General features: G+C 34.9%; 1 protein-coding gene across 4 annotated transcripts in view; it reads right to left on the minus strand.

Annotated features, from left to right (window-relative positions):
- Nucleotides 1-26,576, minus strand: part of DYNC2H1 (dynein cytoplasmic 2 heavy chain 1) — a 328,872-nt gene that overhangs the window by 186,813 nt on the left and 115,483 nt on the right. For 3 of the 4 annotated variants that reach the window (XM_066247664.1, XM_066247663.1, XM_066247661.1), the window contains exons 56-64: nt 17,511-17,624; nt 16,263-16,423; nt 15,239-15,362; nt 14,105-14,226; nt 11,339-11,425; nt 7,971-8,097; nt 6,320-6,461; nt 5,244-5,353; nt 722-742 (exon numbers count right to left, since the gene is read on the minus strand). In XM_066247664.1, coding sequence (XP_066103761.1) covers nt 722-742; nt 5,244-5,353; nt 6,320-6,461; nt 7,971-8,097; nt 11,339-11,425; nt 14,105-14,226; nt 15,239-15,362; nt 16,263-16,423; nt 17,511-17,624 — 1,008 coding nt within the window. The remainder of the gene's footprint in view (nt 1-721; nt 743-5,243; nt 5,354-6,319; nt 6,462-7,970; nt 8,098-11,338; nt 11,426-14,104; nt 14,227-15,238; nt 15,363-16,262; nt 16,424-17,510; nt 17,625-26,576) is intronic. The other variant, XM_066247662.1, reaches the window with a different exon arrangement.

Below are 26,576 nucleotides of genomic sequence, written 5' to 3' on the forward strand. Positions count from 1 at the left end.
ACACACACACACACGTACATATATGTATACATAGATATGTATTTATATATATAAATGATCAATTTATATATGGATAAATATATAGTAAATTTAAAACTCATCTAATAATCATTGTTACCTAGTATATCGGCGTTAGATAACAATAGCTGACCTAACTTTTCTTAAATGTTCACATTCGAAAATTGTAATATAGTTGTGTGCTATAGGGATAACAGTAAAGTCAAACAAAAACTTAGAACTGAGATGAGAGCAAGATGTTTTCAGTAACATATCAAGGAGGTGGGTAATGGGGACCATGTGCCCCAGGGACAAAGAGAATTTTACTAGCAACTTTGTTTAAAATCACCAGCATGTAGTGATAACGAAGAGCGGATTGAGTTTAGAACAGCTCTATCATTGTTTTAAAATTCTCTCCAGATGATACACCCGCTTTCTGCTTACACCCAGAATGGACTGCTCCCAGCCCAGTTCCCTTGGTGTCACCACTGTGGGATCTTCACCCAGAATCTGTTACGAAAAGATTCACTTACTACTCCATCATATAAATCTGCTATTCCCATAAAATGAGAGCGTTAGCAAAGATCCTCTTAAGTATGAAACATATTATAGCTAGGTTTTAGATCTTTTTTATGTTAGCATTCAATGGCAAACATTTCACCAGTTAACGAGATTTTGTCTATCCATGGAAATAAATATTTTAATTTTTTTAAAAAGTTCTTACCCATGATTTCAAACCAATGATCTGATGCAGTTAAAAAAAAAAAGAAGATAAAATTTCATGTTTTTAGTGCAGAAAATAGTCTTAAGAATTTGAAAGAGTATGTATAAGTTCATAAGTTTGCATTCATTTATACTTCTACAGAGAGATTTAGATAAAATCTCTAAGGCATATTTTAGGTCTGTGTTTCATAATTAACAGTGTTAACAAATTATAGTAGATCCAAAAATGCCAAACTTTTATTCATTCAGCTACCATATGTTGCACACCACCACAGGAAGAAAGTGTGAGCGATGAGAACTTAACAAGATACATCCCATTACACTTAATGACGTCACATCCAATAAAGAATCAAAATAAAAACTTTGTAATGAAAAAGTATACAATATTCTAAAGAATCACAGGTGAAGTTAGGAGAAGCTGCTAGAAAGCAATTCAAGTCAAACTAGAAAGAGAAATTGGACTTAGTATGGCGAAGAGGTGAAAAACATTTCAGGCAAATACGACAGTACGATGGAGAGAGGATAAAGAGCCTGCGCACATTTGGAAAACTAACAGTAGTTTGGCACACTGGAGTAAAAAGAAATGCAGGCAGAGATGCTGTATATCAAAATGGCAGGAGTAATCACAGCCTTTCTGATCACAAAGAACTTTTCATGTCATTTTTAAGGATAATGAAATTTTTATACTTCAGGGAATTGAAAGTACTTAAATATATTAACCTAGGGACTATCATGATCAGATTAACAATTAGAACTATCACTACAACATCAGTAAAGGAAGTGATACTGAGGGCAACGGACTAACTGGTCTAATAATGTATTTATCCAGGTACAAAATAATGACGACCTAAATGAAGCCACTGGCAGTGGATGTGGTTAGAACACAACAAAACCATTACATCCTTGAAAACAGATTTACAAGACTCGTTGAATAAGTAACTAAATATAAATTTCAGTGAGAATACATTGCAGATTTTCAGCTTTCATTACTGTGCCAAGATTGTGACATCTGCACCAGTAGGAAATAAGTGAGAAGCAGTTTATAGGGAGTAGAGGAGGAAGAGAAAAATTACTAGAGTGGCTAGCATCTTTTCTACTCACTGTATTTCTGATGAGATTATCAATCATCTAGCACTACACTCAAGGGGCGAGCAAGTGACTCAAGCTACCAATTAGAAACCTTTTGAGGTGATGACAAATGTACTAAGGGACAAGAAGGGAAGAGAGCAGAAGGTGAAGACATATCTTTAGTCTGGAAACATACATTCTGATAATGGAAGTCTAAAGTCACCAATAATGATCCTTAACCAGGGTTGAGAGAATCTGAGAATGAATCCAGGTCTTCAAATGGAGACCAAGAGTGATGTCCTGGTAAAACCATTTGAATCCTAAAACCAGTCCCAATTTTCTGAACACCTCAGTTCTTTAAATGCATCAGTTCCTTTTCTCTTTCTTTTTTTTTTGCTTAAATGTCCTGTACTTGATCACTTAAAGATTCTCCACTAAAACAATACTAATATAATAATAATGATGATGATGATGATGATGATGCTTAATAAAGAGACAGAGCTTGAAATAGCTAGAAAGGGAGCTCCAGATAATATTCTTGGAAGGAGGGGAGATTGGACATAAGATATTTATGAAAGAGATTATTTTAAAATATCTAGGATATTCTATACTATTATTTTTATTTTTAACACCTGTGAGAGAATAGAAACATTTTATAAATAAAACTAAGATGAGCTAAGAATTACATAATAGGAATAATGCAGAATTAATAAAGTAAACATATACAGAAACATACATGTGCACAGGTATGAGAGGCAGTTTTATAGCACAGACTGGGTAGATGGCAGAGTTTGAATCTTAGCTCTACCATTTGACAGCTATGTGACCTTGGACAGCCTTAACCCTTCTCTGCTTTAATTCCTGTATCTACAAGATAAGGCTGATCTGAAAATTCAATGAGTTAAGTATTTAAGTGTTTTACCTGTAAAAATTCTTAAATAATAATATATGCACAACACAGTAAGTACTACATGTATTATTATTATTTATTTATGATTTATTTGGATAAAAAACACAATTCCTATGTAATTTACCTTCATAATTTCATATTCTTTAGGCTAATACTAAATTAGTTTGCATTTCCTCATCATATATTGAATGGCAAGAAGGAAAAATAATCTCAGAAATTCTAAGTGGTTTAAAAAAATTAATTTGAAATGGAACTTATATATCAATATATCTCTTCCCAAGAAAAATAATGCTGCAAGATTAAAAAAACAACAACGTAATACTATACAGTGATATTTAAATTAATCATATTCCATCTTCTTTCACTCACACTTTTCTATAGTTTCTAATCACCTTATACTCTCTCCATTCTCCACTGAATCCCACAGAACTAAAAATGTCATATAATTATAACTATATTACTAAAACCAGGACACTTTTAAGAGTAAAAGGAAAACTATTAATAATTATATCACAACAATATGCATAAGTCATAGCAATCCAGGACATGTGGTCATCATGACCAAGCTCTTTCCCTGCTCTTCAAGGACATAGGTCACATAAGCTTTCACCTATTCTAATAAAACTAATTCTTGTTACAAGGCCAGTGATGGATGATTATTTGGTTATTTCCTCTCACAGACAATACATGCACTTCAATATTTAGCTTAACACAAATATCAGACTTTGAAGCATCTTTGTAAGACAAATAAAGGAATAATTTTGACACAATAGGCTTTTCCTAGCACCAATACATGGGTGACTACTGCCTTAAATGTGGGAAAGCCTCCACCGAGAGGGAGACTCAGAGAAGCTCTAGTAGAGTTACCAAGGAGATGTGATATGTGGTTCAAAAAAAAATATTCATTACATTTAGCCTTTTCTTCTCAGAGAAGACTTCACAGAAATCCAATTTGTATACTTAGAGATCTAATTTCACATACACCATGTGGTGATGTGAATAAGATGTTAACGATATGTGCTATTCGATCACACCCTGAACCATAATAGCTTATTCTAAATCTAGTATACTTCATAATTGAGACACAGCGTTGACTATAATGGCAAAATCATTTCAACAAAATAATTAATTATCCTAACAAATTTTCCAAATGGTTTTTGGTTTGATATATAAATGCATATAACTATCTCTAAGAAATCTGGAAATATTAAATATAAATCTAACCTTATTAAAATTAACTTCAAAAACAATTTCTCTTATATTTACATTTATAGATAAATCAGAATACAAAAGTAATTTTATAAGAAAAATTAAATTATCCTCAGTAAAAATAAATTGTGATAAATATGTTATCTAAAAGCTCATTACTATTGCCAAATTACTTACAAAATAAAAAAAAGAAGAATATTTATATGGTGTTTTTTAAATCTGGAAATGATTGCTTTCTTATATTATTGAAAAAGAAATATGAGTTGATTATAAATTCTTGGAGAAGGAATAAAGCATAAAAATCACATAGTTTATAATGATATAATGAATTTATTTACATATACATTTAGAATTCCAGATCTGTGATTCTAGTGTGAAAAATAAAAGATGTTAAAAAATAAATTATAGAACAAGTCAAACCAAATTAAAAGAAGACAAAACTACTTAATCTTTGATCAGCAACTTATCTACTGGTAAGATACCAGTGTAATAAACCAAAATATATCAGCTGATTAATAAGACTAATCAAACTAAATTATCCAGGAATGAACATACACATCTAAAATACTATACCTATGTTACCTAAAGAGGAGCATTTAGTGTTCATGTTTTCTTTGAGACTTTGGAATTATGGAATAAGGAAATGTGTGGGGACAGAGAGAAGGGTTTGCAGAGAGGAAAGAGAAAATGGATATTATGAAATATAAACTTTTAAGATAGAAAGAAGAGGGAAGAAATCATATTTTTCAAGGGAAAAAAATATCTTCCAAGCTCTAGAACAGAATGGTAAACTAAGTTGATGGTAAAAATCAAACTTCATTCAAAGAAATGACCTGTTTGTGTACATGATTAAAATGTTTTTCACATTCGCTGCTAATAAGGTTATAATAATTTCAAGTTTAAATGATTTTTGAAAAACACACACTACGTGAAAGGACAATTTTCCAAAATATGCATATGGTCATATCTAATGTATAAGCCAAAACTTATTTCATTCACTTTGTATAACTTTATTTTATAAAACAAAATAAAAACATAAAATCAAACATGCTAGATGAAGAAACTATACAACCATTATTACTAAAATATTTCTATTATTAGGGAGTGCAATTTAGAATATTTTGTCAACAAAATAAAGCCACTACAATAAAAAATGATTATACTAAAAATTATAGATTCACAACCTGAATTATAAATGGACTTCCATTAACAAAATATTTTCACTTTTATGTAAATAGGAGAAGAATGGGAAAGCCAAAGAAATTAAAGAAGGTACTTCCTGGAGCAACATTCAAAAGAAATTCTTATAATGAAAAACCTAAAATTGATTAATTACCTGTAAGATAACTATAGCATTCTCTATGGAAAGGTCATCTGATGGTAGGCCTTCACTTTTCCAAATTAACTGCTCACTTTCTGTACAAAGAAATCTCCTCAGATCAAATTCTGTCAAATTAAAGATATCAGTAATACTTCAGTATAACATTGCAAGATTTTGCAATGACAAGAGGATATAACTAATTAAAATATACTCAAATAAAACATCATAACCACCTTAAATATTAAATCCACTCTTCCCTATTTAGTATAAGAAGCTAAAGAGAAAATAAGTTTACAAAAAAAAGTGCAAAAATTGGAACTTAGTTAATTTACATATTATCTATTAAATAAATGTTTCACAACTATAATAATTTGTGAAAAGTATAAAATTCACTAGTAATTTTGCAGTTCCTGAATCTCAAGATATAAAATTACTGTAAAAAATTAAAGTAATAAGCCTGGCTGGTTGGCTCAGTGGTAGAGTATCAACCTGGTGTGTGGATATCCTGCATTCGATTCCCAGTCAAGGCACACAGGAGACGTGCCGTCTGCTTCTCCACTGTTCCCCCTCTCGTTTCTCTCTCTCTCAGTCTTTCCCTTTCTCTTCCCCTTCAGCAGCTTGGCTCGATTGGAGCGAGCTGGCCCAGGCACAGAGGATGGCTCCATAGCCTCCACCTCAGGTGCTACAAAGAGCTCGATTGCTGAGCAATGGAGCAACGCCCCAGATGGGCAGAGCATCGACCCCTAATGATCTTGCTGGGTGGATCCCGGTTGGGGCTCATGCAGAAATCTGTCTCTCTGCCTCCCTCTTCTCATTGAATAGTAAAAAAAAAAATTAAAGCAATAAAATATTTAACTGCATAATGCAATATCAAAAATAATTCATTGGTCTCAGTTTCATAGAGTTATTTTATGAACAGAAGAATCATTATCACAAAACAAGTCTCGGAACATATTTAGAATTCAACAAATTTAAAATAGCTCTGGTATGTTTTAACTTACAGAAAATTTTTATCATTTAAAAAAAGTAAAATGACAAAAAAAGATACATATTATATTGAAATTTCAATTTATGAATAACTAAATACTAACTTTCAAGGTAAGTTGCCTTGGTCCATTCTTCCAAACAGGTCTTTCTCAGATCCTCAGGAGCCGCAGAAAGATACGTAATAAAAGCAGCAGCTAGTTGAGCTCTTTTAGGAAGGGTAGCTAACTCCTCTGCTATCTCTGCAACCTGGAAAATCAAGAGAGAGAAAGAGTGATGTGTGGATACATTTTAATATGGAAAAAATAACAACTGCATAAATTAGAGTTCTGACTATAAAAAAAATCATTCATAGGTTAAAAATAATAATCCCTATCTTGAATTCAATTGTCAAAATGTAAAAATATCAACAGGACCTTTGATCCTGCCAAATTAAACAAATGTAAGAAACCCCAATATATTTGCAAAGATATGTATTTTGTCATTGAAAGTTCCTAATGATTTTAACAAAAGCAGAACTTTTATCCCATAGTTAAAAATGTACTGTCAATCAGCATCACTTCATAAAATACAATTAAGATACAGAGAACATGAACAAAGGCATAAAACAAATCATTGAGACCCATCAGTTAAAAGCATAGTGAGGCTAGCACATATACTTGAGCAGAAAGAGTAGTAATACAAAAGAAATGAAAAAGAGGAGAGTGATTGGAGGGCGAAACATTGTGAAAGGTCTCCCATTCCCTGTGAAGGAACTTATATTTTAACCTATGGTAATAATGAGCCACTGAAAGTGTTTAAACAGGGCAGTGAGTGATGTTGTAGACTACGTTTTAAAAAGATAATTAAACTGACAAATACAAAATGAACCAATGAAAGGGTCAGAGTAGAGTGAGCTATGCTGGGAGATTCAGGATCAAAAAAGAAAAGAATTGGCATTAAGGATGAAAGACAAATAAGAGAGATATTTGCAAATGGATTAGGACAAGTAAACAAAGAAGAATTTAAGACAACCACACATTTTTCATTTTGATGCCTACAAGAAAGAAGCCTATGAAAGATAAGAAATAAAAGAGAGGTGGGATAAGAAAATCAGTTAATTTAGACATGTTTGACTTTGCAAGACATTTAAATGCAAATATCTAAAGTATAGTTGGAAATACAAATTTAAAACTCAGCAGTCCAGAAATACAGCTCTGGTCAGCATCATAATATAGGTGACATTCTTCTGGATGAAATAACCCCTGAATAGCTGCAAAGAAAGGAGTTGAGGGAGGAATACTGAGGCCAATCAGACATTGGATGAGCAGATGAGGAAAATGTGGTGAGGTAAGGAATCCAACTTGTTAATGAAAAACAAACAAACAAAAACAAGAGATAACACTTTAATAGAGCATGTCAAGAAGAAATAAATGGCTAACAGTGTCAAATCCTAAGATTAGTGTCCTGGTAAAGGTAGGTTGAAAATATCTCTAAAGAATACTCCATTTTCCAGCATTGTTTTTCATCCCCGCCTTTCCCCTCAGTCACTTAAATGAAAAAGTGGAAAAGGCTACTTCATCTAAAATCCATTTATATAATGATTTGTTGCTTAAAGATTAATTCACATAACAGCCGTTAATATTTAAATCATTTACGCAAAGCCAACTGAAGTTAATGGATATTTCTCTCCATTTTATTCTTTTAACAAATACATTATATTATAGAATCCTGTATTTTAAAGAAAGCTTTTTTATGATCTTTCTCTCTCAAACAAACCTGTGCATTCCATCTCTTGTGTTCTCTGTCAAGCTGATTAATTAAGACTTCTGCAGCTTTAATTGTCTCTTGTGCTTTTCTTAATTCAGTTTCAAGTTTGGCAGCCTCTGAAGTCCTGTTCTGAAATCTATGAAAACATTAAAGAAAAATAAATTTAAGCGAGATTTGATTAAATTAGCCATGGGCAGTAAAGTGAACTTTTATATGAGAATTTCATTAATAATAATATAATATTTGTGTTCAAAATATCATTAATAGAACAGGCACATATACCAATATATGTTTTTGTGTGTGTGTAGAATTCTCACAGGGTGTTCATCTACGGTACAAATTTCTCCACATGACATTCAAAACCCTGTCATTAAATTGATCCAATTAATATTTTCAGTGTTGTTTCCTTCTATTTCAGCCCAGCAAAACTATATGTAAACACTTGAGTATTTATTCTCAGAAACTGTACCATCCTTCATCTGCTGTGCCCTTCCTCAGTATGTTCCATTTGCCTTGCTTATCCCTACCTCACTCCTCACTCTCATCCTTTTAAATACCTAGTTATCAAAAATATAAGGATTAAGCAAACAAACAAACAAACAAAAAAACCCTCACAGACACAGACAGCAGTATGGTGATTACCAGAGGGAAAGGGGGAGGAGAGAAGTAGAGGAAGGTATGGGGGATAAATTGTGATGGACAGACACTTGACTTGGGGTGGTAAACACAGTGCAATGAACAAATGATTTGTAGAACTGTACACCTGACACCTATATAATTTTACTAATCAATGTCACTCCAATAAATCCAATTAAAATTAATGTAAAAATTAAATTTAAAAACTATATAAATAAAAATTTTAAATTCACCTCAAATATGCAGTCCATTATATATATTCTCTCCCTATATGCCCATTCACCAAAGTTTTTTTTTTATTCATATTTTTTCTGAAGCGAGAAGTGGGGAGGCAGACAGACAGACTCCCACATGTGCCACAGTGGGATCCACCCAGCATGCCCATCAGAGGGCGATGTCTGCCCATCTGGGGTGTTGCTTCATTGCAACTGGAACTATTCCAGCGCCTGAGGCAGAGGCCATGGAGCCATCCTCAGCGCCTGGTCCAATTTTGCTCCAGTGTAGCCTTGGCTGTGGGAGGGGAAGAGACACACAGAGAGAAAGGAAAAGGGGAAGGGTTGAGAAGCAGATGGGTGTTTCCCTGTGTGCCCTGACCAAGAATCAAACCCAGGACTTCAACATGCCAGGCTGATGCTCTACCACTGAGCCAACTGCTAGGGCCTCATTTACCAAAATTTATAACTCTTTTTGAATCATTTTCCTTAAAAAAATACCTGTAAAAATTTATTGTTTTATTAAATATAATAGTAATACCCCACATGATTACTTAGTACTTCAATAAGTACATAAGAGCCGACAAAATTCCTAGGATGTGAAAACATATCCAAACAGATTACTACAGGTCTCACCAATAATTAGTGCATGATCTAAATATTCATATATGGGTGTGTCTGATACTAACTTCTATAAAATTTACAGTACAATTTATTGCCTCTGAAGAACTCTTCCAAAAACATTGTTAATACTGTATAGTGATTAAAAACAGGAACTTTATGGAGTTAAGACAAAGCTAGACCCCAATGCTAGCTTAATCATTTACTAGCTGCTCAACTTAGGCAAAAATAGCCTTTCTAATCTTCAGCTTCCTAATATGCAAAATGAAAGAATATCAACCTTTCAGTATTGTTTTTTAAGTTCTAAAAAATAAATATGCAAAGTGCCTAGTACAACATTTGACATATATATAATTCAACTACGCAATAAATACTGGACACACATAAAACAGAAAGCAAAGGATAACACATTATATTTAATCACACACAGTAGTCTCCTCTCCCCTGCAGTTTTGCTTTCTACAGATTCAGTTACCTGCCACCAATCATACTAGAAAACATTTAAATGAAAAATTCCAGAAATAATTCATATGTTTTAAATAGCGAGCCATTCTGAATAGTCTGAAGATATTTCAGGCTATCCAGCTGTGTCATGCCTGGAAAGTCAACCATCCCTTTCTCCAGTATCTCAACACTCTATATGCTACCCACAGTCATAAGATAGACTAACAGGTATCAGAATGCTGTGTTCAAATAACACTTATTTTACTAAATACGGCCCCAAAGCACAGATGTAGTGATGCTAGCAGGACGGATATGCCAAAGAGAAACTAAAGTGCTCTGTTTAAGTGAAAATGTGTAAGTTCTTAAATTATTAGTAAGAAAAGAAAAAAAAGTTGTATGCTGAGTTTGCTAAGATCTATAGTATGAATGAATCTTCTATCCATGAAATTGTAAAAAGGAGAAAAAAATTCATACTGGTTTTGCTATTGCACTTCAAACGACAAAATTATGCATAAATTTGGGGTAGGAGACATAAACAGAAAATGTGTCGTGATTGATGTTACCCCAGGAAGCAATGTGTAAATGTGAAGACTTCAACAAGGGATCCCCTGAACCCAGTGACCACATTCACATAACTTTTATTATGAAATAGTTATAATTGTTTTATTTTATTATTTATTGTTAATACTTATTGTACCAAATTCATAAATTAAATTTCATCATATGTACATATAAATATATATATGAAAAAACACAGTATAAACAGGCTTTGTTCTATCCACAGTTTCAGGCATCAAGAGGGTATATTGAAACGTATCCCCTGCACATAAGTGGGGACTACTATATTCTCAATTTTTAAATCTTTATTCTTAAAGAAAAAAATTCCCACATTTATAATAATTCCCATACTGTTTTTATCCTACATTAAATATCAATCACAAAACCCAGAGGTACATGAAAGATTTTAAGATTAATAATATTCATAAATGATCCTTAAATTCAAGTCCAACATTTGCACATGGAATATATTTTCAATACCAAAAACACAAAGTTAAAGTAATAGATTGTTTTTCATGTGATCATACATCCTCGAGATGATTATAGAATAGCATCATCTGAAATAAGGGAGTCTAAATTATAAAAGTCAAATCAATAAAGAAACAGGAATACCAAATGCAAATGCACTCAGCATAAACTAATTACATTTGATTCATCTTGCTCAATTTTCCAATGCTTGGAAATAAATACATATTGTGTGATAACTATACCAATGAAAATTTAAAATATTTTTGTTCTTATCATAGAAACTTAAAGAAAATACTCTATTACTTTATACCTTTCCCAATTTTAGAATGATAAATAACAAGAAGTGAAAATAGTAATTATAACTAAGATTTTCAAAATTAAAAAAGTAATTGAGATATGTTTTCAAATACCCAAAATACACTTTAAAACTTAACTTACTTCTCTTTGAGTTCTGATACTTTTTGACCAACAGAATTAAGAAGCTCTTCTAGTTTCCTTTTTCTGTCTTCAGTTTTCTTTAAATTTCTAAAATATAATTCAATTTTATAAGTCATTCTATTTTAGATATCAACAAATACAGCAATAGCACTTTCAAATGTAATCTTGTAATAAATAAGTGAAAATAAAATAGTCATTAATTCAGTAGTCATAACTTTACTTAGAATTTCATTTGAAAAGCAATGCTCAAAGTAAAAACATATTTTCTGACTTAACTATACCACTTCTAGGAGTCTGTATTTAAAAACGCTTGTGTGTTCAGATTACTAGAATAAAATGGTAAACATAGTCATTTATCTTCTCTCCCTTCTTAAACTCTACCAAATAAAACCAAGGGAATAAAAAATATATAAATGAACATGAAGAAAGATAATGAAGGAGAAAAATATTACAAAATAGAAATTTAATAAAATTTTGAAAGATGATAATATACAAGAATGCAAAAGATCAAAAGTTAAACAGTTTCAGAAAGAGAAGCTAGAAAAACTTTAAAATGACATGTAGACAACAGGTACCTCTGAAGATATAATAGAGCTAAATATGGAGGACTGCTTAATAGTAGATATAATATAGAGTTTTACTCAGATTGCCTCCCCGAACTGTGTTCTTAACACAATCCAGAAAGTTAAGCTCATACCCTCCCATTACCTCCGTGCACCCCTACTCACACCCTAGATGGAAGCTATGAGGATTCCTCTGAAGAAATGACTGACCTCTTCCCTCCAAAATACTCACAAGCATTAAGAGGTAGCTATCAAATGGCCAGGCCAAATTGGTGCATATTGCTGGGCAATTGAATGAAGTCTCCTGGAGGGCTTGTCAAAACACAGACTGCAAGGCTCCCATCCCCCGCCGTGTATCTGATTCACTAAGTATGACTGAAGTTCAAAAATGTGTACTTCCCCCACCCCTCAAGTAAGAAGCAGTGGGGAGGCAGACAGACTCCTGTATGAGCCCAACTGGGACTGCCCAGCAAGCCCCACTAGGGGGCGATGCTCTGCCCATCTGGGCTATTGCTCTGCTGCAATCAGAGTCATTCTAGCGCCTGAGGTGGAGACCATGGAGCCATCCTCAGCACAAGGGGCCAACTGTGCTCCAATGGAGCCTCAGCTGTGGAGGGGAAGAAAGAGTTAAGAGAAAAAGGAGAGGGGGAAGGGTGGAGAAGCAGATGTGCACTTCTCCCGTGTGCCCTGGTCAGGAATCACCTGGGACTCCTGCACACCAGGCTGACGCTCTATCACTGAGCCAACCGGCCAGGGACAAAAATGTGTACTTTCAATAAGTTCCCAGTCTTTGAGAACCATTATAACAGAATAAGGCTTCAAAATGTTCAGATTAAACTACTTCTAGCCCAGTATTTTAAAACCAGCCTCAGTTTTGATCACATAATGATATGCTATAAGTAATTTAACACATTGAAAGACATCAAATATTTTTTATCCCATTTATCCTTTCTTAGGAAGCTAATGCGGAGGAGGTGCTCTAGAAAAATGAAGGACTAAACTAAGAAAGAGAAAGGCAGGAGCCCATAATAAAAGAATACAATCAGAAAAGAGACAAAGGTTATCCCCAGGAAAATGGTGAAAAGAAGTCTCAATGGCTGTAAGCAGCAGGCCCAGGGAAGAACTAATCCACATCGAAACAGAAGAACAAAAGGCTCTAGTATGGGTTATGCTAAGAAAAAATAAACAGAACACATAATTCTAAATATATTTTCAGGTCTGACAGGAAGTCCAGGAATAAATATGTGATATATAAACAGCAAAAAGTAATCAATTGAAAAAAATCAGGCAATTATTAATATTAAGAATAACAAAGAGGTATACAAGGAAAGAAATATACTTGTTAAATATTTCTCAGCTGTGGAAAATATATGGTTAAAATAATGAAAAAATTAACACGATTAATTTTACAAAATTACATTAAGAAAATTAAGAAGTTTAGGGGGCTAAAAATCTTCCTTGTCTAGATAAAAATAGATAATGCAAATAACTGAACAACCATGAGCACAACATGCCTCTGAGTCTGCATCAGAACAAATGTAGTTTATTGAGATAAACTACAATGCAGACCTAGTAGCAATAGCAAATTGAGACTTTTTAAGTCCCAGAAATAAATGATTAAATTTTCCCCCTACCTGCCCAGATAATGTTTCTCTATAAAATACATACTAGCCCTGGCCAGTAGTTCAGTGGATAAGAGTGTCGGCCTGGTGTGTGTACGTCCCTGTTTTAATTTCTGGTCCAGACACACAGAAGTGACCATCACCACTCTTTCCCTGCTCCACCTCTTCCCCTACCACAGCCAGTGTCTTGACTGATTCGAGCATGGCCCCAGGTGCTGAAAATGGCTCCAATGGAGTGCATCAGTCTTAAGTGCTAAAAATAGCTTGGTACTCAAGCATTGGTCCAAGATAGGGTTGTTGGGTGAATCTCAGTCAGGGTACATGCAGGAGTCTCACTATCTCCCTTTCTCTTACCTAAAAAATTAATTAACTAATTAAAATAATAAAAAATAAATAAAATACATACTAAACATTTTCTAAACCTTAGAAGGCAAAAACAAACAAATCTCCTACTAAATGTCTAAAACCTTCTTTCTTAGATATAGACAAGAAATTCTAAAAAAAATTCCTACTTATATAACTAAGTCATCAAATTGATGAAAATAAATGTTAGAGTTGTCTATATTCTATATGTCACTTACGATTCTAATTCTGCCTGTTCAGTTTCCAAAGGCTGAATTCGTTCCAAGACATGGGAATACTGCACATTGGCTCTGACCCAGGCAGCCAGAGGAGCAGCTGCAGTACTGGCACGCTTAGCATTCTGGAAAACACATCAGAAGTTGCCCAGCATCTTAACTTCAAATAAAAGCAGTTAATTCTAGTATATTTTACTTAAGCATTTATTTCATAAATCACCCCTCAAAATAAAGGTTTTGTTATACAGCTAAAATAAAAACAAAATGAATTGCTATTTTGATTAAGGTACCACACTTTTCACTCCATAAGACACACTTGTCCCCCCTAAAGTGGAGGGGAAATGCCCATGCTGCTTATGGAGTAAAAATATGGTACTTTATTAAATATTTTAACACACCATTTGGTTCAGAATTTTTTTTTCTTATTTTCCTCCTTAAAACTCTAGGTGTGTCTTATGGTCAGGTGCATCTTATGGAGTGAAAAATACAGTACTTCTTAGTTTTTGCTTCAAAATCTTTTTGAACCTCATACAGTCTTTAATATAATGATGTTTTATTGATATAGTAAGTACTCTGTCACATTTATAATGAATGTATGTCTGTCCATAACAATGTTCAAGCATTAATTCTTTCTCTTCTACACATAGGATACACTTTATTAAATAAAAACATATTTAAACCATTGTTATTAGCATCAAAGAAGATGTACATAACATTTTGAATAAGGGCTCTAAAAAATACCAGAATCATGGAATTTACACTATTCACTGAAACTAAACATAGTATCCTAACACAGGTACCTGTTTTGATATGCCATGTACACAGGAAGAAAGAAAAGCACACCAGGGAAGTTGGAACTTAAGACACAACAGACTGGTAAGCTACCACTGAGAACAGACAGGAATATTCAAAAATCACTTATGATAATAAATATGCACCAATTGCCTCCATCCTGGATTCCAGCTTACCAAATTCTGCTGGTGAAAGCTTACTACCTATAGTACGTAGAGTTTATTTCTTTTGAACTTACAGTTGTTAGACAACCTAAGCTTTGATAATGATAAGTCATCACTTTTTAATAAGCAGGATATTATATAGTATGGAAAGAGAATTTATGGCATAACTCTTAAAAATTACCTTTGGATCAAAAGATCCTTTATTTTTATAAAGAAGTTCTTCAACACTCTCTCTTATTTCCTTTGGAATATTTCGTGCATCAAAGGTTGCTATGTCTTCTCTCACACCTCTTTTTGCAAGGAAACTAAAATTAAAGTACAGTACTTCAAATGAGGTTAAATTTGCTATTTCTTACAAAATGTTAAATTAACAAAATGGTGCATGCAATACTGTTAATATAGGGGACTGAAGTATATAAGCTTCAAATGGACTATTCAAGTTCTTTTTTTTTTATTAAACAACAAGGAGGAGCCCCAAAAAGATACATAACAGTTTTCCTAATATTCTGTGAATAACCTGGTGCACTAAAATAAAAAAATTACAATCCTGTTATTCTACCCACATCTCTTTATGTGAACTACTGGGTACTCATATGTTCCAGAATATGCTAGAATTTTTTCTGCTTTCTAAGGTAGGAAGATAGGCACATAAAGTGTTATCTGAACTTAAATCTTCTCTCCTATATCCAGAGAGAAAAGGACTTTACTATCAGCCTAAATCCTATAATGGAACTGAATATCATAACAACACTGTTATAATATGAAACCTGAAGCTGCACTGATGCCTATTCAGTAAATGCTCCGTCATTTTTAGTATACATTTTCTTGTGTTATTTATGAGGCTCCCGCTCACTCTGTCTCTGCAGAGTGCAAGGTTCTCTGAGACTTAGTGACCCTATTTTCTTCATCACTGAACTGCAGTAAACACAATGCTCTGTACTGTGTGAAGACCAAATAAGTGATGATATCAAGACATCCTTATAGATTTTAAGGTTTCCTCTTCTCCTCTAGACACTTTTAACAATCACTTATGGAGAAAGGAAAATAATAGATCTCAATATTTGTTACACAGAATATCTCAAAATATCAGAGCAAAGTGTACATCAGATGAAGTAGTTTGAGAAACAATATAACAAATATTTTAAAATAAAGGGAATGTGTAATTCATTGATGAAATAACATTTTTGACAAATTCAAAGTCTTACCTTTTCATGCTCACCCAAGACATATCAAAGATACCCATCAACCTTAAAACTCCTTCAAGGATATCTCTGATTATATCAGGTGGCATCCGCAGTGAGCGAATTTCTGAAAGAGATTCTGGCTTAATGTTTCCAACAGCTAGTTTTGCTTCATTCACCAGAGGCTAAACAACAAAAGGGGTATTTTTACTTTCAAAAGATAATATGAAAAAATTGTTAGCTCTTTAAAAATTATTGAATATTTGTCATTCAAATAAAAATGACTCCATTTAATAACATTCTTTCTCCTCAATATCAGATTGCTTTAAAGCACAAAGTACAGCTCAAGATGAGAAAGTAAGAGTCCTTGCCACCAAAAACTGCAACAGTATCATTTGGAAAATTTAATTTGTTTTGCGACAAGTTGCCATTTTCAAGGCTATTTATATTATGTGACCAGTGAATTTAGTAAAGTTTGCAGAAAATGAGCCTAAGAGCTTGTTTTAATTTACTTTGAGAATATGCTAAGCAAAATAAATCAGTCAGAAAAAGCTAAAAACTATTTGATTTCACTCATATGTGGGATATGAAACTAAAACTCATAGACACAGGCAACAGTATGGCGGTTACCAGAAAGAAGGGGGAATGGGGTGGTGGGGGACAAAGGGAGCTAAATATAAATACATGGTGACAGGAAATGGTTTGACTTTGGGTAGTGAGCACACAAGTCAATATACAGATCATGTATCATAGAAATGAACACTTGAAATCTATGTGATCCTATTAACCAATGTCACCCCAATAAACTTAATTTTGAAAAAACAAATAAACACTGAGTTTAAGAGAGAAAAAAGATTTTTAGACATCATTTAAATAATGGAAAATAAGGCAAAGAAAAGGAAAAGAGCTACTGAAACTAACAATTGAAGTACAAGATTTAAACTAAAAAAATAGCATGGGTCTTACTCACTACTTATTAGAATAAATTTTGGGACCACAGACCTAAAAAAAAAGTACTTACATTTTTTTTTCTCTACAGTCAAAACAACGTGATTGACAGAAAACAAAGATTATTTTTAATTACCATGAGTTAATTGACTTCCTTCTCTGGGAGACTTTCCTTCTTGCTCCTCTTTTACAACTGATACTCCAGTTAGAGCCACATTTGGTAATACTATTAGAAAATTACTTCAGGAAATCATGTTTAAACTCCTATTTAAAACTGGTAGCCAAAAATGTAAATGACTCTTATGTTTCCTTTTTCTAACTTACCTGAACTTCTTTTAATTCATCATCAATTTTGTTTTTTCTTTCTTCAATTTTAACAACTTCATCTGCTATTCTGTGCTTTAGTCTTTCAAGTTCTGTCTTTTGTTCACTAGCATCCTACAGAAATATTTAAATGGCATTCTGATAAATTTTAATGCACTCAGTATTTAAAAGCATAATACCAAAACTACAAGTTTTATTTATTTATATATTTTGAGAGAGAGGAAGGGGGATAGGAAGAGAGAGAGGAAATGAGAGAGAACCATCAATTCATTGTTCCACTTAGTTGTGCACATCATTGATCGCATTTCATATGTGCTTTGACCAGAGTTCAAACCAGTGACCTGCGGGGTGTACTGGGAGATCCCCAGGATCAAACTGGTGACCTCATCACTCCAGAATGACACTTTTTTTTTTTTTTCATTTTTCTGAAGCTGGAAACAGGGAGAGACAGTCAGACAGACTCCCGCATGCGCCCGACCGGGATCCACCCGGCACGGCCATCAGGGGCGACGCTCTGCCCCTCCAGGGCGTCGCTCTGCCCTGACCAGAGCCACTCTAGCACCTGGGGCAGAGGCCAAGGAGCCATCCCCAGCGCCCGGGCCATCTTTGCTCCAGTGGAGCCTTGGCTGCGGGAGGGGAAGAGAGAGACAGAGAGGAAAGCGCGGCGGAGGGGTGGAGAAGCAAATGGGCACTTCTCCTGTGTGCCCTGGCCGGAAATCGAACCCGGGTCCTCCACACGCTAGGCCGACGCTCTACCGCTGAGCCAACCGGCCAGGGCTCAGAATGACACTTTTATCCACTGTGCCACTGGCCAATGCAAGAAAATATGTTACTTAAAATGACATTTTCTATTAAATGCTTTTCTAATGTTGACATGAGAACTTCTAAAGTGCCTAGGAAACCAATGATACAATTTACTCTATATTTACTATCAGAAAGAAAGTTGCTATGCTTTACTATTTTAATATTTTTGAACAGCAAAGCGCTAAATGATTATATAAAAACCAAACATGTCAGAAATGCATAAATTAGGAAATGACCATAATACACACTTAACACTTGCAACAAATAACCCAGGGAGGTTAGTATTATTACATTCATTTCATAAAAAAGGAAACTAAAAATGAAGTCTTCTACATTTGCAATAGTAGAGACTAAAATTCTTACAGACTCTAGTATATTAGAAGTTGGTATTTCTGTATTTTAGAGAAAATTAATTGAAATCATGACAATTTGATGGCAAATATATGTAAAAATTAGTAAAAATTCAAAAAACACATTAAATTATATATTATTAATACATGAATTCTTTACTCATGAATCAGGGTCCTACATATATAAAAATGCTAGAATAACATGAATGTTTGTACTTGGTTTATTTATACTAACAGAAAACCAAAGAGAAAATCTGTTAAGAAACCTGTTAAAAGTCCTTACAGCAGTGTTCTCAACTATCTTATAAATTCAGGGAGATTCAAAATTAATGCCTGGTGTCCTATTTCCATATATGTTGATATACTTAGTCTGGATGCAGTGAGAGCACAGATATTTTTAAAGACTTCCCAGGTGGCTCCAATCTGTAGTCAAAACTGAGACTCACTGAACCAACCAACTGTTCCGTATATTCCACTCTTATCTTCAGGCACCTTCTCATCACCAGCTCAGTCAAATTTTCTCCATTCCATCAGCACCTCTACCCTTGGATCTCTGCCACCATTCCAAAACAGGGAAGCATTTTCTCCATTTCCTAAAATCAAAATCTCCCTTAAAGGCTCAGTTGATATGCTTCTTCTCTTATTAACTTTCTCTTCCAACTGGAAATTATCCTTTTCTGAGCTCTCATTGTGTTACTTTGTACTTGCCTTATGTCATAAGCTTTAAAGTTGCTGTTTGGTACTTAAACTGTCTCTCCAGACTACATTTTTTTTATAACAAACAGAAATGTCTGCTATTTACCATTAAGCAAAATTAATCAAGTAGTCAAGTCTTGGACAAACCTCTTCTTAGACTATCCCAGAGAAAGAGTATTACAACAGTCAGTGTATATTACTAATGTTCACCAGTCTGAGAGTACACAGGCACACAGAGAGTTTAATATTTTCCTTTTATAAATATGTAAGTATTAACAGTATCACCCTTTATCTAGCCTTCAGTTTTTTCATATTTCATATTACTCTTTAAAAGTTAGAAGTATTTGACAGATATTTTTAACAGTCAAAATGGCTCGCTGCTTTAAGTAAATATTTATATTAATTTGGTTCTAAAGTACCTTGAGAAAAAATGTGCTAAAATTTAATAGTATTAAAACTATATTTGATTTCCTGATATATTATTTATCAGTTCTGGAACTCAATAAAATTATGTTGGAAATAATAAATGCGAACATAACGATCGATTATCTGGAAATAATATTGCCTTTGAAATATACCAGGAGAAATCTTCTTTTTATTAAGGAATTCAAATCAGTCAGGATAACCTTCTTGTGAAGCTCTCAATATGTAAGTCCCCTTCCCATATTCAGATTTCCAATAAAGATGACTAGACAAAAAGAATGACCCTTGTATGAATAGTGAGAAGCAAAAAATTATATATATATTCAAGAAAAAGAAAATTTCATAAAATATCCTCAGAATGCTAAGTAGAGCTGCTGCAACACTGAAACAAAAGAAAAAAGAACACTGACAAAAGAAAACATTTAAAAGCTTAAAAAAAATCTTGAAACATAATATAACAGAAATGAAAAACTCAGAAGAATTAGAAAATAAAGGAGAGAAACTTTTAAAGCAAATAGATAAAGAATAAAACAGGTTAGGAAACAAGAAAATTAGAGAAGCGACCAAAAAGCTCTAAGAAAATATAATAAATATTCTAAAAAGCAAGAACAGAGAAATGGAGGAAAAAGAATTATCAAGAAAATAATTTAATATGAGAGAGCAATCAATGAGCAACTAAAGTGCCACAATGAAGAACTGATGTTTCTCATCTCCCTTTCTGTCTGTCCCTATCTGTCCCTCTCATTGTCTCTGTCACAAAAAAAGAAAAGAATTTAAGGAAATTACTCAAACTGAAGAAAATAAGTTTTCAGGTGGAAAGAATCCACACAGTGAAGATAAACCTAAACCAAGGCAGATGTCATAACTCTCAGAGCAAGAAAACAAAAATATAAAAGATTTTAAGAGGAAAGAAGATAGTTCATGTCAAAAAGATCAGGAATTAAAAGAGCTTTCAGTGTTTCAATAACAATGGAAGACAGAAAAATAATGGAACGATGCCTTCAATGTTTGTAAGAAAACATATCCCAACCTAGAATTCTATTCATTCTCAGCACCCACCCGACCAACCAAGGACAGCGCAGTGTGCACATGTGTGAGATCTCAAAGTTTGTTTATCACCTATCCTTTCTCTAGAAGCTCTTGGGGACAACGTCACAGAGACAACGGAGTAAACCAAATGGTGATGAATGATCCCAGGATTAGAAAAAAACAAGTCAGGAGACTAGCAGAGAATGTTCTAGATGGCTGATAGAAATTTGAGAATAGCTAGTTGGTGCTCTTTAAAATCTTGCCAGAATTTTTATTTTTAATTTTAAAAATATGTAGTTTGTAGAGTCATGCCATTCTCCTTCCTGACTAAGCAGAAGACTGGATGAAAGATTACCTTTTAGAGAAATTAGGTAAAAAAATCTCTGGATTTGGGATTACCGAGCAGAATGAGGACCAGAATGAGGCCAAATACTGAAATCAAGGAGAATATATTTTTGATTACTATCATGCTGAGTAGCTTTTCATGTCTTCACTGACCCTTCACATGTCTTCATTCATAAAGAATATATTCAAATCTCTTGCCCAATTAAAAAATTGTATTGTTTATTATTATTGAGTTAAAATATTTTCTATATTGTGGATAAAAGTCATTTATCAGATATATATTTTATAAATAATTTTTCCCAGCTTAAAACTTCTCTTTTAATTTTCTTCACAATTTATTTTAATGAGCAGAAGTTTTTAACTGGATGTAGCCCATCATAACAATTTTTTTCTTCTTCTACTTTGGTATAACATCTAATAAATCTTCGCCTTACTCAACATCATAAAGATTTTCTCCAGTTTTCTTCCAAAATTTTATAATTTTATGCTGTACGTGTATATCTACAATCTGTATCAAATTAATTTTAATATAATTTTTAAGGTAAAAATATGAGTGTTTTTCTTTCCATGTGGATATATAAATATTCCAAAACCATTTTTCAAAAAGACTATCCTTTCCCCATTTTATTGGCATTTTTGTATAAAATCATTTGTGCAAGTCTATATCTAGGCTCCAGAACGCTCCAATGATCTATGTCTATTATTATACTGATGGTTTCTTCATTACTGTAGCTCTATAAGTCTCAAATCATGTCTTCCAACTTAATTATTTTTAAGAAATTTTGTGCCATATACTTTTGAGATACATGCTTTTTGAAGTCCTTTAATTACATGCTTTACATTAGTCTTGTAAATATTTTAGTTAATTTGAATAAAAGAGGTATTAAGCTTGAAGTTTGGATTTTTTTTCTTTTGTTTTCTTGCGAGCGAGAGAGAGAGAGAGAGAGAGAGAGAGAGAGAGACAGTGAGAGGGGGAGTGACGTCATGGAAATGGCGCCGTGAGAAGCGCGTCCGACAGCTCTCCCCTAAATCACAACAAATTTATCAACTAGAAACAGAAAAATTTATCCTCGGAGCATTCCGGAGTTCCACACAAACTGAAAGCAAAAGGACTGTTATCACTTGAATCTGAGAGACGAGGGTGTGGAGGAAGCTACCGCAGCGACGCTCATTCAAGCCGCCAGGGAGTGCGCCCGCGGTGAGTCAGCCCATATACTTGGGAACCGTGAGCCGCCGCGAGCCCGCGAGCCGCCTCGAACCGCCACCGCGAGCTGCCGCGAGCCCCCACGAACCGCCACCGCGAGCGGCCGCCACGAGCCGCCGCGCGCGCGCCCGGTCCGGTTGAGCACTGCTGACGTTCCCAGCGGCCCGCACACTGCGAGTGGGGGTCGCCGGCCACCGGTGCCCTGAGCGCCCCATTCGCGCACGTGCCTTGGGCATTCCACGCACCCAGGGCGCCCTGCTGGCCCGCACACCCAGGGGGCTCCATTATCCTGTGCCTGGTGCGGTCCAGCCGCCAGCGGCGGGGCGAGCGGGAGAGGCTTGGGAGATTCTCTCCGTGGGCGGGGCACCTCACCCAGCCATTCAAGCTAACAATCAAGCGTTGGGGGAGGGGCGCGCGCAGGCAGCCTAAAATACCTTCGGAAACACAGCTGCGACCCAATCACTGAAATTAGCTTAACCCATAAAATCTGCGCACCCTCGGTTCTAATTGATAAGATCTCTCTCAGTTCAGCGATCCAAGACAAGAGGCGTGATATTTTTTAGTGCCTCTTGCTAAAGGGGCGGGGGCAACTTCTGATTGATAGAGCCTCCATATTCAGGGATAAACGCTAACAAGAAGGACTTGGCAGATAATAAGGTCTATACTACACTAGTCGTAAGCAGAGACTAGTGCCTCTTCTTCCCTGCAAAAACAGGCTACAAAGTGTGGAAAGCCTGGGTTGAGAGGTCCAACTAAATGATAGGCGCTGAACAGTCACCTTGACAACAATTGACTCCCACCCCCGCCTGATTACACTGGAGGCCCTGACTCTCAGAGCCTTTCCCAAAGCCTTGCACTGAGTGGGGATAGAGTAGGGATTTCCCAGCTCTTTGAGCCTCTTACTCCCCAGGCAGAAGCAGTTGCAGCCTTATAGCTGGATCACCAGGCTGCTAATTCAGAAAGGGGGGACTAGGAGAGAGAATCCAGGAAAGCAAACTCTCTCATCGTTGGACCCTGCAAACGCCAACAAGCCTTTACTTCCAGCAAGACTAAAGCCAATTATATGACATTGCCATAGAATCCCATCAACTGCAAATCCCTACCTAAGAGTGACACAGGGGCAGAGCCTGGGGTACAGAGTCACCGACCAGGAAGAGGGAGAGAAAAGAAAAAGGAAGAAGTTAACCTCTCAAAATCAAGAAAAACAGACTTTACAACTTGATCCACTAATTTTGTTGTTGTTGTTGTTGTTGTTGCTTGTTTCTTCTATCTTTTTTGCCTTTATTTCCTCCACCTCGGTCCTTCTATTCTCTGCCCATCTTATGCTTCCCCTTTCTTGAACTACACTACCCATGAGTGTTGCATTTTATTTTTCTTCTTCATCCTCACCCTCCTTTAAGGTTATACTCCAAAACACTTAACTCTCACTCTCTCCTCTATTGTTTTTTTTTTTTGTCTTGCTTTATTTTGTTTTTTTCTCCTATTTTATTTCTTCCTTCGTTTTTCTCTTTTTCTTATTTTTTCCTTTCTATTCATTTTTTCTTTTCTCATTTTACTTTCCTCCCATATAATCCTCAATCACGAACAAATTAGTTAATTTGGGACTCAAGGCTTTTTTTTTTGGTTTTATTTCTCTTTTTTGCTTTTGTTTTTATTTTTTTTTCTCTTGTTTGTTTATTTTTGTGGCATTTTGGGTCCTCCCAACCCAAGGTCTCCATTGTATTTAGTCTTCGCTCCACTTAATACAACAGATTTTTACTTATTATTTTTATTTTTTCTTCTTTATTATTCTTTTTTGGTCCTTTCTTCTGATTCCCTCTTATCCCTCTCATTATATCTCTTAGTTGACCATCACTTACAAGCAAATCATCCTATGCTTGTCTAAGATTTTCTTCCTTTTTTTTTTTTTGCATTTAGTAGGTCCCTACTCCCTTTTTTTGCCCCTTGAACTCTTCACCCCAAATCAGGCCCTCCATTATAGGCACGATATTTCCCTGAGGAGGGGAGAGGAGGGAAAGAGAAGAGAGAAAAAAGGGGGAAATAATAAGTTATTACTGTTTTTTTTTTGTGGGGTGTTTTACCCTTTTTTTTTTTTTTCTTTTTACTCTTTATTAATTCTCATTAGTGCTATCAATAAGACCACCCTCAGATGCTGATAAGAAAGAGGAAATCGAATATTATGGATACAAAAGAAAGAGAGGTAACACAAATAGATGTGGAAAAATCTATGGAGAAAAGACTTAACATATTGGAAGCCTTGGAGCTAAATGACAGAGAATTTAAAATAGAAATCTTAAAAATACTCAGAGATATACAAGAAAACACAGAAAGGCAATATAGGGAGATCAGAAAACAACTCAATGAACACAAAGAATATATTACCAAGGAAATTGAAACTATAAAAACAAATCAAACAGAAATGAAAAACTCAATTCACGAGCTGAAAAACGAGGTAACAAGCTTAGCTAACAGAACAGCCCAGATTGAAGATAGGATTAGTGAAATAGAAGACAAACAACTTGAGGCACAACAGAGAGAAGAAGAAAGAGACTCAAGAATAATAAAAAATGAGAAAGCCCTACAGGAATTGTCTGACTCCATCAGAAAGAATAACATAAGAATAATAGGTATATCAGAGGGAGAAGAGAAAGAAAATGGAATGGAGAATATACTCAAACAAATAATAGACGAGAACTTCCCAAGCCTGTGGAAGGAACTAAAGCCTCAAATTCAAGAAGCAAACAGAACACCAAGTTTTCTTAACCCCAACAAACCCACTCCAAGGCACATCATAATAAAGATGACACAAAACAATGACAAAGAAAAAATTCTCAAGGCAGCCAGGGAAAAGAAGAGTACAACATATAAAGGAAGGCCTATTAGATTATCATCAGATTTCTCAGCAGAAACTCTACAAGCTAGAAGAGAGTGGACCCCAATATTTAAAGCCCTGAAAGAGAGGAACTTTCAGCCAAGAATACTATACCCATCAAAGCTATCCTTCAAGTACGAAGGAGATATAAAAACATTCACAAATACAGAAAAGATGAGAGAATTTATCAACAGAAAGCCCCCACTCCAGGAAATACTAAGGGGGGTTTTCCAACCAGATTCAAAGAACAAAAGAAAACAACACCACAAGTAACAGCTCCACCAAGAACACAATAAAACCAAACTTAAACTGTGACAACAAAGGAAAAAAAGGGGGGAGAGGATGGAGATTAACAGTAGCAAAGGACGATGAAGTGCAGAAATACTCATAAGATAGGGTACTACAATGAATATGGTAGGTACCCTTTTCATTACTTAATGGTAACCACCCTTAAAAAAACCACCACAAAAACACTTGACTTAAAAAAGGTAGCAACAGAGGAAAGAAGTATGGAACACAAACAAACAAAAACAAATGATAGAAAAACAAAAGAGAAGAATCAAACTAGATACAAAACTAACAGAAAGCAATTTATAAAATGGCAGTAGGGAACCCACAAGTGTCAATAATTACACTAAATGTAAATGGAGACAGTGAGAGGGACAGACAGACAGGAAGGGATAGAGATAAGAAGCATCAACTCTTCACTGCAGCACCTTAGTTGTTCATGGATTGCTTTCTCATATGTGCCTTGACTGGGGGGCTACAGCAGAGTGAGTGACCCCTTGTTCAAGCCAGAGACCTTGGGCTCAAGCCAGCAACATTGGGCTTCAAGCCAGCAACCTTTGGACTCAAGCCAGCGACCATGGGATCATGTCTATGATCCCAGGCTCAAGCCAGCAACCCTGCGCTCAAGCTGGTGAGCCTGCACTCAAGCTGGATGAGCCCATGCTCAAGCTGGCGACCTCGGGTTTCAAAACTGTGTCCTCCGTGTCCCAGGCTGATGCTCTATCCACTGCACCACTTCCTGGTGAGGCTTGAAGTCAGTTTAATAATCACCAACATGGAGACATAATCAAGGAGTTATTTCTAACAGAATTTAATGATTCATTACATGTAAGAACTGAGGGGGGGGCGGGAGTCTAATATGATTTAACTTCTTTCTGAATAATTAGCTATATTGTAGTGCTAAAACCCAAGGAATGGAATACAGTCGTCCCTCGCCATATCACAGGTCACTTTTTGCTGTCTCACTGTATTGCAGGTTTTTAAATTGTATATATCCAATTTTGTATCGCAGATTTTTCATATATTGCAGGATTTGGCAGTATATAAGCATTTTT

Source organism: Saccopteryx bilineata, chromosome 1, assembly GCF_036850765.1.
Source record: "Saccopteryx bilineata isolate mSacBil1 chromosome 1, mSacBil1_pri_phased_curated, whole genome shotgun sequence".
Taxonomy (NCBI): Eukaryota; Metazoa; Chordata; class Mammalia; order Chiroptera; family Emballonuridae; genus Saccopteryx; species Saccopteryx bilineata.